The sequence below is a fragment of the Propithecus coquereli genome, unplaced genomic scaffold (assembly GCF_000956105.1).
Source record: "Propithecus coquereli isolate 6110/MARCELLA unplaced genomic scaffold, Pcoq_1.0 Scaffold46, whole genome shotgun sequence".
Classification (NCBI taxonomy): Eukaryota; Metazoa; Chordata; class Mammalia; order Primates; family Indriidae; genus Propithecus; species Propithecus coquereli.
The window spans coordinates 613593-634631 of record NW_012150396.1 but is presented as its reverse complement, the minus strand read 5'-3'; the positions used below and the strand labels follow the sequence as shown (position 1 = coordinate 634631).

The 21039-nt window shown below is 36.0% G+C and overlaps 1 protein-coding gene across 1 annotated transcript in view; it reads right to left on the bottom strand.

Annotated features, from left to right (window-relative positions):
- Positions 1–21039, bottom strand: part of NDST4 (N-deacetylase/N-sulfotransferase (heparan glucosaminyl) 4) — a 242455-nt gene that overhangs the window by 19781 nt on the left and 201635 nt on the right. The window contains exon 7 of the mRNA XM_012655070.1: positions 12226–12408. Within this exon, the coding sequence (XP_012510524.1) occupies positions 12226–12408 (183 nt within the window). The remainder of the gene's footprint in view (positions 1–12225; positions 12409–21039) is intronic.

Genomic DNA, 21039 nt, shown 5'->3' with positions numbered 1-21039 from the left:
TATATATATTTAGTTGTCCAGATCATTTCTTTCTGTTTTTTAGTAGAGACGGGGTCTCGTTCTTGCTCAGGCTGGCATACCCAGTTTTAACTGTAAATGGGAAAGCATAGCAACCACTGCCTGGTAAGTGCTGGATGGGGTGCCAGAACATTCTACCACAGTGTTCTCTTTGCTTCAGAAATTAAGTTATCTTAATAACTTATCTTATTTAAGCACAGCCTTTCTCTGCCATAATTCCTGGAGAAATATACAGGAGGAAACTATGGCCGCTGCTACTGCGTCAGATCCTGAGACTGTACCTGGGCTACCAGGTAAGCCCTGCAGACCAGAAGAAGTGCTAGCCACAGGTGGGGGAAAACAGAACAGGAGACAAAGGGGAGAAAATAAGCATCGGTTTAAGCTTTAGGATCAACCCCAGCAATTGAGTTACAGTTTCTCACAATAACCCTCCTGGTATAAGTTTCTCCAGGAATTATAGTCACAAAATCCTGGAAAAACTGTGTCTAGAGGAATGAATATAACACAAGAAACAAGTGAAGCTGAGTATACACAGAGTGGACTGAAGTGGATGCTCTTTTCTCCACCTAAAGCATCCTCTTTCCAGGCTAGTGCAACGCCTCCCCCAACCCCAACCGTGCCAGCTGCCAATGGTCCCCAGCTGGGGAGACTGAGCATTGCCCTTGGTGCTACGAGTTACCCAACTGGCAAATTACACTTCCAAATCCCCTCCGAACTCTCAGGAGGCGGCCCATCCCCAACGGCTGACTGATGCAGGGTAGCAAAACACTTACCTGCTTGCCTCAAGGTGAAACCATGTGTCTGTGTGACTAACTCTCTCCCTGCAGGTCAGATCAAGGCTAGACTTTACCAGAAACCACATCCTGCCCCATGTTTCCTGTAACAGGTTTTTCCTGAAAACATTTCTTCAATAAATCATTTGCAACAGAATCCCTATCCCAGACTCTGTTTCTAGAAAACACAATCGATGTCACTGATCATTCATACTCTATGAAATTAAAAGATGCATTTGATCCAAATGCCTTTTCTATCCCAGATCCCACTGGAATAAGAGTGAAGTACAATCTAAATGACCAGCATTGTTTAAAGACAACTGCATTATATTGGAATCTGCCTTGGAAAGGAGATTAAGTTATATATCTTGAATTTTTATATGAATTCATCTACAGAAAAGGTGACAAAAAGGAGTTAACGACAAGCCAGTAAACTCTATATTCTTTATTTATTTTACATAACTGAAATTTTATTTTAACTGGTGTCTCTATTTTCTGCAATCTTTTTCTTTAGTATTAAATCTCAAATCCTCTATAGTGTAGTTTTAGCTTAACTCTCTAACCATATTTATCACTGTGGTACAGAAGGCTTAGCTCTCTACTCTATTTTTTTTTCAGTTAACAATGAAACAGCCTCTATTTTGCTTAGGATACAGATTCTCAGGTAGAGGCCACATTTTACAGTCTCTCTTGAATCTAGCTTTCTTCATATTAATAGTTTCAGTCCACTGGAGAGTGAGCCGAAAGTATACTCCTCAAGAGAATACTTATAGGAGTATACTTAAGGATTTAAGTATACTCTTAAGGATAAAGCCACCCTCCCCAGAGTTCATGTGTCCAGCTTACCTCCAGCTGTAAACTGCTGTGATCACAGCACGCACATTGCACTCAAAGCCAAAGCCACATCTGGAAGAGCCCACCTTCCTGAGGCTCTAGATGACCCTGTGGAGCAGAGCCATCTATATCTCCTGGACTTCCTGCCCATTTGTACAGTGACATGGTGGAGAAATACATTTCCATCATATTTACTCAATGTATTTTTGAATGTCCTTGTTATAGCAATGTCCCCTGTATCCTAACTCAATTGTTTCTAAGTACCGACCTACGAGAAGGCAAAGAGCTTGTGTCAGAATGTGAGTCAATGCACTCCTTGCTTCAGCAAGAAAGTCCTGTTAAAAGATGAGAACGTAATTTCAGCGGAAGCAACCATGGTGCTTGGTAGTATAGTTGGTTTATATTCTGGCATCGGCTTTTTGTCTTATAGTGGATCAGCAACAAACATTTCGAATCTGTTCATGGACCACACTTTGAGTAGCACTGTTCTAACAATTGCCAACACTAACCCAATGGTTCAGTTATATTGTATTCACTATCATACGAATACTCCTGTCTCCCTGATTTACGTATGTATGTATGTATGTTTAGAGATGGGTTCTTGCTATGTTGTTCAGATTAGACTCAAACTGCTGGGCTCAAGTGATCCTCCTGCCTCAGTCTCCTGAATAGCTGCTCCTAAATCTTTGAATAATTTCTTTTTCTGTGCAATGCTCATATTTTTCTCCAATTCATAGTCAAAATGTTGCTGATTCTTCTAGCTTAAGCTCATACCTCCCAAAAATCTTTCCTGTGCATTTTAGAGGGGCAGCACAGCATGAGCTAGGAGCGAGACTACCTGTGCCTTACAGTTTTCCCAAATTCTCTGGACTTCAGATCCCTGTCTATAAAATAGTGATCGATGGTATCTACCTCCCTTGCTTGTTGAGAGCATTACATAAGTCATTATATTTAAAATGACTAACTCGTGCTGTATGTAGAGAGTGCTTATTATTTGATTTCACATTGGCACTTGCTTTCCTTTTGTCTAGGTTAGTTAGGCAATTGGAACAAGAGAAAAAAGTGAGTCCTCCTGGGAGGGATGGGTTTATGACAGGTGCCCATCTTGAGAGCAGACTTCTTGGTCCCTGGTCAGAATGCACTTGTGCCCTGCGTGGCTGCCCCTCTACGACAGTTTTACCCCAGTCAGTTGGGGTATCAGTATCAGTATCCCTGACACTTCTGGGATCTGTGAGTTACTTTGTAGAGAAATAGTTTGCAGTTTCTTTAGCAGACTTGAGGGTATAGGCTGCTCTATCAGCTGACCCTATCAGCAGACCCCTATATCATCCTAATTCAATATATTTCTGTGTACACTTGCTGCCCGGTTCCTGCAACTCACACATCCATGGTTTTAGCACGGCTCATTCAGATCTCAACTCAAATATCACCCCACACAAGTGGCCCTCCCTGACGACCATGGCCAAAGCTTCCTCCCACTCCTGTCTCTTCCTGAGAGTTTCCTGCCTTAATTTTTGTCGTTACATTTCAGTACCTGAAATTATTTATGTGTGTATGTTTATAGTAATTTTATATAACATATAGTGTATATGTTATATAATAAGTCTATCTCAACTAGATTGCTAGTTCTCTGAAAATGAGGCCTCTGCCTTCTTCATTGCTACAATTTAATACATAGGAAGTACTTAATACTTGTGGACTGCATGAATGACTGCTTAGGGCAGGCCCAGTAAACATTTAGCAGTAGGCATAGACAGATGTTGATACGTGTTTGAAAACTAACATAATATTAACTGTGTAGATATTTTGCATCTAAAACTCCTACGACAAACCATATATGATCCCTAATTCTTTCAGGGCAGCTCCAGCAGCTAGTTCTTGCTCTATACTCACACTATCACTTTAGAATTTAAACATGATTTTCTTTATGCTATCACATAACTGCTTTGTTTGTGAAGAACTTCATTTCCGAGCAGTATTTTAGATATTAATCAGTAGAAAAGCAGTTCCCATGACCTATACTCATTGAATTTCCCCACACATAACCCGGCAAAGAGCAAATCTCAGAGTAGGTGTTGAGTTAATTTGTTCAAATGAAGGTTTCTTTATGCGCAGCAGAGAAAGAAGAGCAAACTGATCGATTATTCAGCGCCACCATCGAAAGTCTTATTTGGGAGAGCTTTCTTCGCTCTGTATGTTCAACTCAGCCACTTACCTTCTTTTTTGCAGGGCACACCTCTTTCCATTCTAATTTCTGTTTGCAAAACTGGTGGAATAAAACGTTCACAGAAATAGGAAGATTTAACATAAGACTTGAAAAGAGCTGGTTTTGTCTCTAACACATAGATCGTGGATAAACCTGCCTCTTTTGGTAGACGATGACACTAGCCATATCTACTTGTATTTTCCCAGGAAATGACACTGACAGAAGTAAACTATCAAATAAAACAATCTGTGTGCTAAGATGGTGCCGTATTTTATGTTCCGATTTTCTTTACTAACAATTCAATTTACATTACTTCAATTTTTCCTGTAGGTATCTTAGAGTTGGTGGCATTTTGGATTCTCCAGTCTAGGCAGATTGTCTTTCTTTGTAACTGCATTCCTTCTCTGTTGTGCTATTTTAGGACTCTCCAAACGCCCATTTCTGCTTTCCCCTCTTTTCCTACTTCCTCTTTGTCTGTTAATCACAACTTTATTAACAGAGTGTTTACTTTTCCTGTTTTATATTCTGGAAATATTTGTTTAGACTTTTCTTACTTGACTTTTCTTATATTGTCTGAATATTTGAATACTGGTGAACATAATATCTAACTTTTATTGACCACCTTACATATTCCAGGCACTTGCTTGACATAGATTACTTCTAATCCCCAAAGCAACCTGGCAAGACAGATATTATTATCCCTTCTTTATAGCTGTGGAAGCTGAGATGCAAGGTGTTTTATTTAGGTCTTACTGAAGGTCACGCAGCAAGTTAATTTTAGATTTGGAATCCAAATCTGAGATTGTTCCTGCAATGAAATTGTGTATGTGTGTGCATGCATGCATATGTATGTGTTTCTGTGTGTGTGTGTGTGTGTGTGTGTGTGTGTGTATGAAGTTTTGGGCAATGATTATGAAGTTTAAAGGGTCTTCTGAAGAAAATTTAAGCATTTCTTTGCACTTTCATGCTTTGTTCTATTGCTACTGTTTTAATTTTAAAAGTCAGAAGATTACAAAGCAATTATATCCCTTTTCATTCTGGAATCTGATTGTTCCGTGCCTAACTGAAACTGCAATAAACAGTAATGTACTGTTTTAAGTACCTAGCACTGTAGACATATTTAAACTTTGAAAAAGGAATTCCGTTAACATTGCTTTAGGCAGCTTATGATTAGAGTACCAGCCTAGAGAAAAGGCGTGTGACTGAGCTCTCACACAGATCCAGGAGGTGCAGGTGGTTTTTTGTACATGGAATATGTGAGACCAATTTACTCTTAAGTATACACAAATGAGGCGGGCAAAGAATTTCCTGAAGCAATGAGCAAGATTTAGAAAGGGCAATAAATTCTGATGAAATTATGTTTCTTAGGAAGGTAGAAGCACTGGGATTTTTTTCCCCTCCAAATAAGTAAAAATTGTAAATTCGCAATCAAGCTAAAAAAAAAAAAAACCCATGGATTCTAAAAAAAAAATCATACCACTTACCTTATTTTGAAGTCCATATTTTTATAGAATACATGAAAATAATTTTTGTTCTTCTGAGAACTAGTTATTACAAGCCTACATTGTCCTTTTGCTACTAAAAAAAAAATTGCTTTGCTCATCGTTTCCCGACACCCTTCCCTGGCAAGGACGCCGAGAAGTTATCAGCTCCAGATGGATTGTTCCCATCCATGTCACGTGCCTGTTCTAGATAACTCGGACATACATAGACTGTAATAGTTAAAACTTTAAAAATGCCCAGTGCTCATGGTAGAAGGAGTATTTTGCAAATCACAGACATTTCAGAGGTTATTGGCTTCCTTTTCGTGTCCCCTCTGCTCCCATTCTGCTGCGTGACCTCACTGTGGAAAAAGAATGCTATGAAAGACGTTTTTAAAGAATTATTCTTTTCCTCCTTATCGCGATGTGTTGTTTTAAAATTTCTTCTGCTTATTAAGTTTTGCCTTATACATGTCTATACAAATCCTTTCCAATTCTGTATTGTCCAGGCTGGTGACTTTCAATTTTTTTTGTCTTTCGATGTCATTTAAGCCTAATACGATTCATGTGTACTGATGAGGAATTTTAATAGACCAGGGATGTGTATTCTCAGGGCTTCCATCAGCAAATCCTCAGGGAAAAACTCTAAAAGCGACACCTTCTTTACCAACACTCTGACTCTGCTTCTGCTCTATTGAAACTCCCCCCACCCCCAGTCCCTCAATTTCTCGGGAAGGCCTCTCCCATCTGAGCGCACTGATCCATAATGAATCCCCTCTCTCCACAGAACGCTTGTAGCTCTTTATACACTGCTTACTCCTCCAACTTTCCAGGGTACAAAAGTACCCTCAATTACAGAGGAGTACAGATGCCCATCTCTGAGGTCAGGACTGGATGGGGAGGGGCCCATGGTCCTGCGTGGGTCTGGGGTGATGGCTTCAAGAGTGCTGCTTTAAGCACAAAGCATCCCTAATTTTTTGTAAACATCTATAGATTCTTCACTATATTATACCCATTTATTTAAATAAACTAATACTATTGGTATGTTTCCATGAAATATTCTCATAGTAAAATTGACCCCAAGTGAAGGAGGCATGTTTACTCTGTAGCTCCATCTTTAACACACTAACTGCTGTGTGAATTGTATTTAACTCACGCTAGTTTTAAGCCTGGGGCCTTGTGAAGCATATGTAACTCACACATCTCTTTACCTTGGGAGCACGGTAAACTATTTTTCAAGTTTCATATAACTCGTATATAGAAAACAATAAAAAATAAATTTTTCATTACAATAGGATCATTTTGTTTTTGAAGTTTTTATTTTATTTTCGTAATAAAACACTGTGGCCCCAAGGGAAAAAACTTTTTTTTTCCTAGTGTGGCAGTCAATGTATTAAACTGATGACAACATACTTCTTCACATAGTACCCTATGTTATTATTTGTGTTTTAATAAATATCTTGGTAGGGAACAGATAATCGACTTAATAAAAGAAACTTTATTTTTAAATGTTTATTAAACAGCCAGTTTAATATAGTGCTATTCACTCATATTAAAGTTACCAGATTTTTCTGTAAGGCACACAAAAAATTTGGTTTCTTTTTTTGTGGCTGTACTTGGATTAGGTGCACAAATATATTTTTATGAAGATTTTAATTTAGAAATTACAAAAGTATTACTATATTATTATTTTATATTATTTTTTAAGGAAGCTATCTGTAAGTAGTTTTTCTGTAACTGAACCTCCATAAGTGGTTTCTGGGGGGAATTTGGTATTTAACAAGAACATATTTGCAACTGATTGATAAGAAAAAATACCCAAAACTTATGTCACCATTTTTGGATGTCAGAATGTCTGACATCCTCATATAATCAAAACAGTGTTTCATTGTAAATTAAAGGATTAAAATCACGAGAATTATTTCCATCTTTGTGGGGAGAGGAGGCATGATAATGAAGTCTGTCCTCCACTCTGTAATCTGTGAAGTGATAAAAACTATACTGGCTTTATTTTACTGGGAAGATTACAGGATGAATGAATGAAAGTGAAAAATATGCGATTACCACCCTGTATCCCCAGTCATGGGGTAATCAGTCATAGATCTCTCTTTGCCTACTCTCAGCCCAGCCCACAAACAAGTTCTACCACTCTCTTTGAAAATCTTTTTCTCCATAATCATAAAGCTATTCAGGTCTTCCCTCTCTCACAGGTAGACTATTGTCCTAACTGTAGCTCCTCCCCATTTTTACCTGCCCTGACAAAAAGCTTCTGGTATAATCTTTATTAACCACTTTGTTTAAAGCTCTTCAGTCTGGTCTTCAGAGGCTGTAGCTTGCTGCTCCCTACTGCCTGCCAATTTCAACTCACACGGGCAGCTTTCAAAGCTTTCCCACTGACTGGCACCTGCTTCCCAAGGTTATCTCTCATTTCATCCCTACTTTTATCCAAGAAGCAAATGTACTACTTTTATTGTTGTTTGTACACTCACACCTCTGCTTTTGATTATTTCGTCACGATATTTTGAAGATAGCGGCCAACATAGTCTCACCCCTCAAAGTTCGCATGAGCTGGTATAGGACAAATACGATTGTCTCTAAAACTGTGTAGCAAATGCAATAACAGAATTGTAAATAAGTTCTAGGGTGGTAAAAAGAGGAATAACTACTGAGACAAATTTACAGTGTTATTGTGTTCATATAACAAGGAGCTATTGTGGTTTGTAATTTCCATGGGAGTAAGGAGCTTTCTTTTGATTATGTAGGTTGGATAAATTGACATGGAACACACCCTCAGATTCTTCTGAAGTAAGGAGTTGTCCCGGAAATTTCATTATACATACAGCTGATGGTAGAAGTAGATTTGGTTGGTTAAGTCTGTGGTCTCTGACCCCCAGGGCTGCAGACTGGTACCGGTCTGTGGCCTGTTAGGGACCCGGCCACACAGCAGGAGGTGAGTGGTGGGTGAGCGAGGGAAGCTTCATCTGTATTTACAGCCGCTCCCCATTGCTCACATCACGGCCTGAGCTCCACCTCCCTCCTACCCCCATCCATGAAAAAACTGTCTTCCATGAAACCAGTCCCTGGTGCCAAAAAGGTTAAGTGCAAAACCACCATCATGCTATGGTTGAAACTACACTGGAGTAGGGAGTAAGAAAACCCGGGCATTAGTCCTGACTTGCCTCTAATAAGCCAAGTGACTTAGAACAAGCCATTTCACTTCACTGGTGTCATCCATTTCCTCTCTAAAATGAATAGGTTGGGCCAGGTGTCCCTAACTTCTTATTCTGCTCCTACAATCTGTAATTCTCCATGTCAGCACCCTTCATTGCTTCAACAGACACACACTAGAACCTTCAGTGTGCATGCCACTGGATCTGCTGATTTGTCTGCGTCACAGACATTCGAATCTCATCATTGCTAAACTGGGGCTGGATGCCTGCACAGCTAGAATCAACAAACATGCTAGCCACACTGTGATTCCCTTTCCCGCTTCTTTAACCTTGGAGACACCGGCATAGAAAGCCAGAACCTGGAGCTCTTTGAGCGTTCTCCCGATCACAGGCGATCACACAGGCGAGCGGGAATCCACACCATGCTTGGCGTGTTTGTTGATAGTGAGATCTGGAGTGGCTGAGTGAAGACAGAGACTGAACTAACCTGGCATCTGAGAGCTTAAAAGCATCCATTAGTAAATGTGCAAGAATTTGACCTTCCAGCTGCCTCCGTGTTGTGTTTTGGGTTCCTATAATGAGAGTTAAAAAGCAAAAAGAGAAGCTCTATTATTTCACACTTGGTAGTGATTATTCTACCAAAACAATAAGGGACGTGAACTAAGAGGTGCCCGTGAGTATAATTTTGAGAGGCTTACACACTAGTGACTAAACCGACAAGGATACGGTCTAAAGATCACGTTCCATGTGTATCCTCAGCACACATTCCCATAGTAATCATATTAATCAGCTTTGGAAGAACCAACTTCCAATGAGAGAGGAGCACAAAAGCATTTAGTGCTGTACTTATTAGGCTACTCATTGACAGATATTCATATTGCACTTTTTAATTAAGTGACAAAGCAGCTTTGCATATGTGGTAGTTGGTGCTAATGAAAATTTACATGAGGAAACAAAGGAAATCAAATAGATGCTAAGATTATCAGTTTGCATTTTTTCTTTCTATTTGTGGTAATAAAAAAGTGTAAATTGAAAATCTAAAGAAAAAGCACAGTTAACTTACTTTTAAATGTGAAATACACTAAGTCACGTTCCTAAATACAAAAAGCTGCCTTAACGTTTCATTTTGACAATTTGTAACAATGACAGAGAAACATATTTGTCTGTATAATTCTCTAGGATTGTGATGAATGGGCTATAATATGTTTAACAATTAATGCTGGTTTTGCTTATTTTTTAATACAACTAAATTCATATTGTATAAAGGAAATGATGACAATGCTTACAGTTTTTTATGTGCCATTATAGATATAGATATGAAAATAAGAGATAACACCAGGGAAGAGAGAAAGTACTATGCACTTTATCATTACTTCACAACTTGCAGTTTTTTAGACATGGTTTATGTTTGGCAAAGTTCGCTAGATTTGCTGCAGTAAATTAACTGTTCTCAAAATCCCATGTACCTGAATAATTGCCTCTTGAACTTAATTATTCTTCTGTGTTTCTATCCCTTGTTTTCCTTCTTAGATATATTAATATAATTCATGTGATAGCAAAGGGAGTCTTTCTGTAAAAAACATTTACTCTTGAATGCCATTTGAAAACTTTTACAAAAAGCTATATTTGATAATATATGTAACAGTCCTAAACTTACCATTGTTGTAAACAACAGCAATAACAAAAATTTGTGAACTCTGTGAAACTGTTTCTGATTTATTCTCTTTTATCAAGAACTTCCTAGGAGTTTATAGCTATGATAGTATTCAAAATTAAAATGTGTCAGCAGTTGCAAATTATATGTGTATACATTAATATTTCTTATGTCTTCCAAACAGTATATCATTCTCTAAAGAATATCTCATTTTTTATTCCCAGTTTTCACTTGTAACCCTAATTAACCAGACCAGTATTTCATATTTAACAAATATTCAATCAATATTTAGAATAATCATGTTAACCAAATCATACTAGAGCTGGTATATCTTAGACTATATTCACTATTTAAGAAAACGTGTATATCATAAATATACACGTATAATTTTTGTCAACTAAAAAAAGAAAATATCTTTAAATAGTTGCTTTATTCTTCCTTCTATATTACTTTGAATTCAATAAACTATTTTGCAGAAAATAAACAACTAAAAAATAAAATAGCATCATTGATATCCAAATAATATCAATAAATATGATTCATTATTTTAAAAAGTTCAAAAAAGTTCCTTTTTTCTCTAAAGGAAAAGAAAGGGGAGTAGAGCTTCGGACCATTGACTGATTATTTCTATGTCAGCTTTCTGAAACCCTTGTTAATTTGGCTACTTTCTACTGCTACTGCATCATAAATTATAGATATCACATATACAAACGTGTGAGAAAAGAATTGATTTGCCATCAATGATTTGTCAGTTTTATAAAAGTGTGTGAGCTCTTTTGAGTAACGACCATTATGGGACACAATGCTTTGCCTTTATGAAATTCAGCATCTATTTGGTGTGACGCTATGCATTCATAATAATGAAGCTCCTATCTGTTTATCTGGATAGCTAACTTATATACCAAATATTTAAATGGTCAAGCAATTTATTGGAAGGATATATAAGTAGAATGTATGGTTTGATGTAAACACAAATGGTGAAGGGCTACTGAACACATCATCAGAGTATGGTATGACTTACTGTGGCAGTCAGTTTTAAAACACATTTTGAGACATATGATAATAAACAAGAATAAGGAAGAATCCTCCACTAGATTTTACTTTATTCTTCTTTGCATGCCCTAGAGCAAGTTGCCTTACTTTTACATGTAACAGATGCTCAATAAACATGCGTTGGATGATTTTATGACTGTATAGACACAGACTGGTGTGTAACATTATTTATGGAATAAAGAGAAATAAATGGTCTTGAGGAGAAGGAGAGAGGATGGTAAAAAGTCTGTTTCATGGTGATTTCTCATTAACAATGATGCTACTTTCTCTACCCACTGCTTAGCGGAGGACCATCTGATCTGCTCTCTGTAGCCAGCTTATTCATTGTGCGGGTCGATGTAATCTGATGCATAAAGAATCAAGAAAATGGGAGGCAGCATTTTCCTAGATAACTGCTAAGAGGCAGATAGTTTACATTTGATGCATCCAGGCTAAGTGGCCCCACACGAAGTTGAATTATTAGTAAAAGCAATTCTAAAACTGACAATTCTCTCTTTTATCAGTAGGTCTATGTCTCATCTTTGTGAAAGATCAGTTAGATTTAAAGAAAAGTGAAGATATATTAAGAGAAACTAAATCTATAGGAGCAGAAGGTAAAAATTGCTTCTCCTTTCTTATATACACTGTGTTGTACATATGCATACTAGGGTCTAGTTATAAGGTCTTAGATTACGGTGGCTCTTGTTTTTTCTTTCTCTAGGTATCCAATGTCTAACCATTTTACTGCTAGTTAGTGCTCACACTATATGAAAGTCAAAATGATGAGCTTGGAGAAGACACCAACAATAAAACAACACCTTCAGTGCAAAATTTCCAAACTGACCACACAAACAAAAACCCAGAAAAACAAGCAAAAACTGCAAACAATCTATAAAACAAATAAAAGTATTGTTGAGGAAAAGAATGAAACTATTGGATAACAGAGTACTTTCTGTTAAATACCAGTTTTAACATACCCAGCAAAGTGCCTGACACAAATTAGACACAAATTGCTCGTTTCTTCCCTTCCATTCCGGGAAAGAATGTTAAATGTTACCTGCCAGAGAGGGTCTTTCTGCTCAGGGAAGAGCTCGAAGTACTTGTGGGCCAGCTGCACCGGAGGCAAAGTTTGCAATTTTAGGTTGGTCCAGCTCTGCACAAAGTTGGCCAGGTTCGCAAAGGTATATAAACCCAGGCGGTCATTCCCATAGTTTGATAAATGGGTCATGAAAATGCTGATCTGAAAGATAAATAAAAATAACCACAAAATACCATGTGCTTAAGCTCAAAAGTAGCCGTACCAACTCCAGGTAGCACCTCACCTAGCCTTGGAATTTCATGAGAAGTACAATTATCTTTTTTGGTGGAAAGCCACGCATTTAATTTCCATATCAAAATAACATTTAACTTCACTCAAAATTGAAATTAAGATTGGCATTCCATCACTGTACATGAAAAGTATAACATTATTTTTCATATTGTTTTTTTGCCTATTGTGGAAACAATATTATCAAACCCAAAATCTATTAACTTCCAGACTAATGAAGAACGAATATTCGACCAGTTCTAAAATTAAACAATTGTTACAGATGTTTTCTGGTTTAGACATGTATATAAATTGAAATGCAATCAGACTCGAGAAAACTTGTTTCTTTGTGGTATAATGAAGAATTCTTATCGCAATAAACTGTTAATGTTTGCACAGAAACTGATTGAATTTAGCCAAAAACTCTTTCGTACTCATTAATCCTTTTACATTTTTCACACCTCAATATTAACTCTAAAAATATCATGGCATTTCGGTCTTGTTCTTTTGTGAATCAGAGATTAAGGAAAAGTGAAATTAGACTGATTGCTCTTGAAAGAGCAATGAAAAATTTGAATATGATTACAGACATAATCTTTATTGTCCATAAGGTATCGCAGAAATTTAAAAAATACTAAAGAGAAATTGCATAATCTTGATCTAAATTTCAGAGATTTATGTAACTCATAAAAAGATCATTTTGTGCCCAAACCAATATTTTGTACTTGTTCTTCAATCTCACATTATTTTCAAATATAAGAATTATTAAAAATTCTTTTTACTATTAGTATATTGATTTATAAATCTTTCAAAACAATTCAAATATTATAATGAAGTACCTTTTACATTTTATTAGAAAAGTAAAAGTAATATAATGTTATAAAAAATAACATTAGAATAAATACAGCATCTGAAATTGAACAGCAAAATAATATAGAAAAAAAGTCAAGTTTTTCATGGGTAAACTTTTATATGGATGATCACTGACTCATTCTGAAGGTTTATATTTCTTGATATAGTTTTTTGGGTTATGTGGAAATAAAGATGAGTTTGCAATAGCCATTCTAATATCATTTTCGTTACAACTTGGTTACATATTAGCCATGCAGTAAAGGCTCTACTGCAGACCTGATATTCCCAAGAGCTAATATGTCTTTGGATAACTGTAAATACCCCCAAAAGAAGTCTTATATCTTAAAAATGATAGAGGCATTACCTTGTACAAGAATTTAAAAAAATACTCTGGCAAGGCATTACAAGTCAAAGACATCAGGTTCATTGTTGGAATCCTCTTTCTACTTTGGAAAAGACATTTTCTATTTTGTGTCATAATAGAATACTGAAAAAGACTCTCTAAGGAAAACCTATTTAATTATGTATTTATTTTTTTGACCGATTCCCAGGAATTTATTTATTTATTATTTATTTATTTATTTATTTATTTACAGCATATTACAGGAGTACAAATGTTTAGGTTACATATATTGCCTTTGCCCCACCCAAGTCAGAGCTTCAAATGTGTCCATCCCCCAGACGGTGCACACCACACCATTAGTGTGAATATACCCATCCCCTCTTTCCTCCTCCCTCCTGCCCAACACACAATGAATGTTACTACTGTATGTGCGCATAAGTGTTGATCAGTTAATACCAATTTGATGGTGAGTACATGTGGTGCTTGTTTTTCCATTCTTGTGATACCTCACTTAATAGAATGGGCTCCAGCTCTATCCAGGACAATGCAAGAGGTGCTAGATCACCATTGTTTTTTGTAGCTGAGTAGAACTCCAGGGTGTACATACACATTTTCTTAATCCACTTATGTATGGATGGGCACTTGGGTTGTTTCCACATCTTTGCAATTGTGAATTGTGCTGCTATAAACCCTCAAATGCAGATGTCTTTTTTATAGAATGTCTTTTTTTCCTTTGTGTAGCCCTATTGAGATGATCAGAGTTATTCCATACCATGTTTAAAGGTAGAGAAGAGAACGCAGCCTTAATGTTCCTAAATTACATGAAGTAATATCTAAACTTTACATAGCACTTACTATACAATAGTCAGGGTTCTAAGTCCTTTACATACATGAAAGAGCTAAATCTTCACAGTGCTCTTCCAGGTAAGTACTGTTAGCGTTACTTTTTTTTTTAGCAGACGAAAAAACTGTGGAACAGAGCAGTCAAGTAACTTGTCCGAGTTCCACAGCTAGTCAGTGACACAGCACTAATGCAAACCCAGGCAGTCAGAGTCCCATTTCCAACACATGATATAGCTGAAACCTTTGTCGAAACATTTTTATATATATTGAGTTTGACATCCATCATTTTTTTCCTTTTGCATTAAAATAGAAAAAGACAAAGAACATATTTCTATAGAAGATGGTGGGGAAAAAACTATGTAAGTATTATCTTGGTACCTTAAAGTTTTTTTTCTTTCAAATTGGAATGGCAAAAGACAAAATATTTTTGTAATTTTAAATGAAAACTTTTAAGAAAATGAATTATAGTATTGCAAAAGAATATTAATGATAGAATGCAAATTTATCTTAGAAGATAATATCCTTCCTGTCATATTTCTAGTCCTTTTTTTTCACTTTGGGGTGTATGCAAATCTTTTTATTCTAAAGGCCAAAAAAAAGAAAGGCTATTTTAAAAAAATATTCTTTATCTAGCTTGTTTAGGTAGAAATTTAAATTAAATTCCTAAATGTTAGTTGATATAATGGTCTTATCTGAGACACATGTGGAATCATTGGACAAATTGGACAAATTTGGACAAATTCAGGTGACCATACGTCATTGGTCAAATATTACAGTGGCCAATCTCTCACTCAAGTTCTTTATCTCAAATAGGAAGTGCCCTCTTGTCAGGACTTAATTACAGAGTTTCTAGAACATAACATGATATTAGTAGTCGATGACCATATAATTGTAATTGTTGCCCTTCTTTATAATCACCACAAAATAATATGCCTTTGATCTCAATAAGTATACATTTATCTCACATCACTACTGTAATTAAGAAATAAGGCAGTGTAAGCACTGTGCTTCAGGGTAATTATAGTTTCCCAGGACTGAAATGATTATGAAAAATCAGGCTGTAGGCTGAGGACCTGAAGAATATAACAATGTCCTAGAAATCTACCACCTGCCCTCTAGTGCTGTTATTTTAGGGTGGAATTTTAAGGCACCTGAGAGTTTCAAAAGACTGACAAAATTATGAGTAAAAAGTATTTCCTTAAGAGTATTGTAAAGATTATTTTTATATCATGAGCGAATGTATATTATCATTTTATTAAGGTATTAACATATGTTTTTAAAAGATTTTTGCAGCAGAGTAATTCTAAGTCATTTTTCCAGAATTTCCTTAGGAGGATAAGCCTTGTTTTGTGAAAAAAGTATGAAACTGAAAGCAGGACAAATGGAGAATCTGTCTCTGGAAGAAAGCGGTGCGGAGATGTGCGGTTCTAAGCGGAGGCATGTTGCTGCATTTCGAGTTTCTTGGACTGAGAATAAAAACACGCACCCCGGCCGTGCTGGTTGCAGTCACTGCTGCATGGGGGGGCATGTGCACATGCCTTGTGGTCGGAAACAAATTAGTGCTGGTATATGGTCAATTGACTGCACTTTAAGGCAAACAATTCCGCAAGCACAGCTTAACTGCATATCTGGCTTGCTAAATGCACCTATTGTGCAGACAGAGCATTTTATTTTTACTATTTTTGGACAAATGGCTCATTTAAAAAAACAAAACCAAACCTATCTCAGAGAGACAAATTAAGAATGGACATGGTTGAAGCAGAAATGAGGGGATTCAAAGTATATGCGGTATGAGAGAGTAGTAAGTTATTTTTCATACTTACAACATATTGCTACTATTTTTTACATGACAGTATATGATCCTCTGTTTATCCTGTCCTTTTATTTATTTACTTGGATTGTTATTTTCTTGGTGTCTACTAAGAATAGTCTTGCTCAGTACCATAGTCCCCGAAGTACCACCTGGGGACAGTATGACTGCTGCATGGGTGGAAATTGTTTGTATATATGATTTTCTGTACCTTGAAATATGGTAGCTCAGAGATACGCTTTGATTGAGACAAGCGGAATTTCATCTTTCATATGACAAAGACAGGCAAGGAGATCTTGCTCAATAGATGAGTTGAAGAATAAGATATTCCGTAAATGCTAATATCAGTAGGCCAACTGCAGCAGGCCTTTCCGAGAGGTCACCGAGGTCTGGGTGCCCTTGCATCTGTCGTCAGCACCTGGCTGTCTGTATCTTGTCTACATATGTTCCTCCCTCAACCTTCAAGGCTCTCAGCTCTGTTATCATCAAATATAAAACAAGTCTAAATTCTTTCTTTTATCTGTTGTAAAAATATACAAGCAAGCTTGCAGGCACTCTCATAGTCTAATTATTCATTAGAAATATAAAGTTTTACATTAATCTAATTGCTAAATGCAATATGCACACATGAAACGTGGGAAGGTATTACATATGGAATAAATCCATTTAGTGATGCATCTATAGTCCAAGGAAAAAGGAGGCTTTAAATATAGTACTCTATAAAGCTTGATAATAGGTAATTCGGTCAATATAATTGAACTTTATAGATAACCCTTAACTGTGTGAAGAATCACTGTCACAGTGACAAATGAAACGGTAGGAAATAAATGTAGGCAAGAGGTGGTTCCCCAAATATTTAAAATTACAAGTTATACAATCACTTGTGCTTTATAACATTTTATTTTTGCCTTTCTTATGAAGCTACTAGTATCCAAAATAGAGGACATAGAGAAGAAATAAGGGAAGAACAAAATTAAAATTAGAGGACTTATTTTATCCATAAAATGAAGCATCAATCCTCTCTAGGTTGAGTATATTTTCATTGCCAATGTCAGAATAGTTTCCTTGCTTTTCCTACTTGTATGATGAATACAATTTAATTGCAAATAGCATGGTCATTAATATCAATACAGTACCTTAAACTGGAATTTAAAATCATTGTTTAGAGCATATCTTTAGTTAAAATACACATTAAATATTTGATAACTGGTTCTGTGCCATATAGTGCCTTTAAAAATCAAATCATTTCCAGAGTTGTCAGATATACAGTTCATAGGGAAAAAGCTGCAATAATAAAAGCAGAAAGAAACAACAGTTTTGCAGACAAGAAAAGAGGGATCCCATTTTGAGGCAGCTTTTACTGTGCTCTTGGCACAGCGCAGCATTTTTCACCATAAATAGCAGCAGTTAATTTCTGTTTTTTGCCCTCTGTGGCTCTGACAGTGTGCTTCTTTTCAGGAGGAGTCCATTGTGTTTAAAAATATGTCCATTAGCTTGTTAAATTATTGATTATGCTTTTAGTTCTCATAAAACGTGAAGATAGATGGACTATAGGGGAAGGCGTCCCCGAGGGCCCATCTGATGGCCTTTGGCGTGGCACTCATATTTTTCTTATAAAAGGTAATTTTGTGTCTTTATTTTATTCTCCATATAGGCTGGTACCACACAAGAGATACCAAGAGTCAGACTTTGCTTCACATTACAAATCTGAATGCAAATAGCACTTCTTGATTTAAACACACATGACATAAATGTTGGTAATAATTTTAGGCAACCCTGTCCTGGGCAACTCTTTAGTCCTGGGCAGCTAATAACTTGGTAAATGCTGACATCTGTGTTCTTAGATATCAAAAGTAAGAAAAGTTTGTTCAAATCTATAATTATATTATTATTTCACTCAATCTACAGACTGGCATTACTTTGAAATCCATTATTTATATACCATTTTATTTTTCAGTAGCAAAACATATTTTGGAATGGTTGCTTAAGGGTTGATCTTAGCATAGTATGCTGTGAATCATAACGTTAACTTTAGAAAGCGGTTTTATGTTTGCTTTTGTTGTGTTGCTTGATTAGGGACAAAGAAACTACCCTGCTTTAGAGAAAAGGAAATGAGGATCAATGGGTTCAAGTGATCTGTGTGGGGTTGTATAAGGAATCCCAGCAAATCTGGCATTCCAAGTCGTCAACTACTTTAAATCAAAGTTTAGCGTTGAGTCAACACTTAAACTTATTTGCTGAAATGGTAGCTTTTATGTTAAGTGCTCTTACCACTGATTCTGGGCACATGAATCCAGAATCAGTGTTCTTTCATACTGTGGTTCTGGCAGAAATTACCAACAAATTTGTCAAACTTCCTTCTATTTTCTGTTTCCTCTCCTTCTATCATTTTAATTATCTGGTAAATTTTGTTTGTAAAAATCCTTTATTGCAACTAACATTTCTTTGTAAACTTTTCCTAGAACTGATTCAATGTAAAATTTCAGTTATATGTTTTTAATTTGGTGGGGGAAATAAGAAAAATAAAAGTTGATGATTCAATATCTATATTTATACACACACATACATTTTAGCTGATTAGTGGCTCTAGACATTTCAAGATAATGAATACCGATGAAAGAAATGATTATTTCACTTAGAAATATTTTACTTCTCTTGCAGCAGTAAAATCAGATACTAAAGTTTTCCATCATGAAATACAATTTCTACTAAGCAACGTGTCATAGAAATAGAAAGTAACTGGTCTTCTAATGTCAAAGAAACACATTTCCTTGATTTAGACAGACTTTTCAAGACATATTCCTCTAAGAACTACTCTTAGAAGGAGAAGGAAAAGAAGAAAAAGAGAAAGAGGAGAGGAAAAAGAAGGAAAAAAGAAAAGGAGGAAAGAGAAAGAACGAGACAAGGGAAGGAAAGAAGGAAGGAAGGAAGGAGAAGAGGCAAAGAAAACTCCACATTCAAACATGTCTCACCATTGGTAGGTTAGAAGAACCTATAGATTCTTTTTTTCTGAAAAAATGTAGCTGCTAAGAATGGTTTAGTACATGTCTTTAAATCTCCACTCAGTATAAACTTCAGTTACTGATCTTTCTGCTCAGGCTACTTTGCTAAGCAGAGGAACTCTTGCTCCATGTGACTTTCAGTGTGGTTTCACAGAAGACATGTTTCACCAAAAGCATTTATAATTAATCACTATTCCTAGTTGATGTTTGAACATCTCATATCCTTGATTATTAAAAAGAAGGCTTTTTTCCTTGGGTGTGTGAAAAAGCTAAACCTTTGCTTTATAATTTGGAGCAGGTTTAATGAAGAAAATAATGGTAATCAAAGAGTTAAAAAAATCAAGAGATAGTGATTAAAATATCCCAGAAATCTTTATTCCATAAGTCTGAAAGTGTAGAAAAATAACTTTGGGTTGCTGTAATAATTCTTATGGTTTTGATTTACATACAATGGGACAATACATGATATTCAGAATCAGAATGCCTGGATTTGAGGACTAGCTCTTCATTACTTTATCAAGTAACTTCTCTGAATCTCAGACTTCTCTACCATTAAATAAAAACAATAACTTAGTTTACAGGTTTGTTGTGATGCTTAAATGAGTTGGGAAATGCCAAAACATTTTGTAAAATGAAATCATTGTATGAAAGTTATCATTATACACATTCAACTAAAATAAATTTAAAATAATTAACATATCAAATAGAATTAAATTATTTGATTTATATCTCAGAGATAATATCTTTTGTAGGCAAAGTCAGTGTTTCTTCTGCTGAAATCATCTGTATATATCATGGGTTATGACAATGTAATTTCTAGGTAAGCCAGAAAATGTTGGATACACGTACACCAGAGTGAAAATGACTACATTTGATTCCTCAGAGATGAAGCTCTTTTGTAGTCTTCAAGTTATTTCTTTTCCTAAGCTTGAATTTATTTTGAATTGACAAATAATAATTGCATATATTTATGGGGTATAATGCAATGTTTTGATACCTGTATACGTTGTGAATGATCAAATCAGTTTAATTAGTATATCCATCACCTCAAATATTTATAGTTTCATTGTAATGAGAACATTTAAAATCCTCTTTTAGCTATTTTGAAATACACAATAAATTATTATTAACTATAGTCACTAGGCTGTACAATAAAACACTAAAACTTAATCCTAATAAATGTAAGTTTTATCCATCAGAATCACCTCTGACAGCTGCAGTTAAAAATCGATGGAGGAGGAGATTGTTAAATGGAATCGTTTGTTTCATTTTAAAAAGTGCAATGAGTAGATGGTAAAAACAGACACTGCTCAAGGGTAGTGCCTCAGGCCTATGCGCCCACATCACAGAGCTCTCCTCAGCCCTCTCCCCCACTCCCTGGCCCTTCAGGGTATATCCCACCTGGCAGGTCATGCACTTGTTTGGTTATCTATTGTCTATTCCTCACTCCCATGTTAGACTGTAAGCTCCTTGAATACAAGGACTCTGCTTCTATTGTTCACTGTTGCATCCTCGGTGTTTAGTAAACTGTCTGGCTCCTAATAGGTGTGTAACAAATATTTGTTGAATAAACAAATGAATCCTTCCTTGGTAATACACACTTTTTTTGCCTATAGAAAATATGGAGTAACTTATTTGCTTTTCAATTATTCCCCCAAAGTCTAAAGACGTGAGGGGAAAAACAAAACACTCTATGCTAAAACCCAGAAAACAGC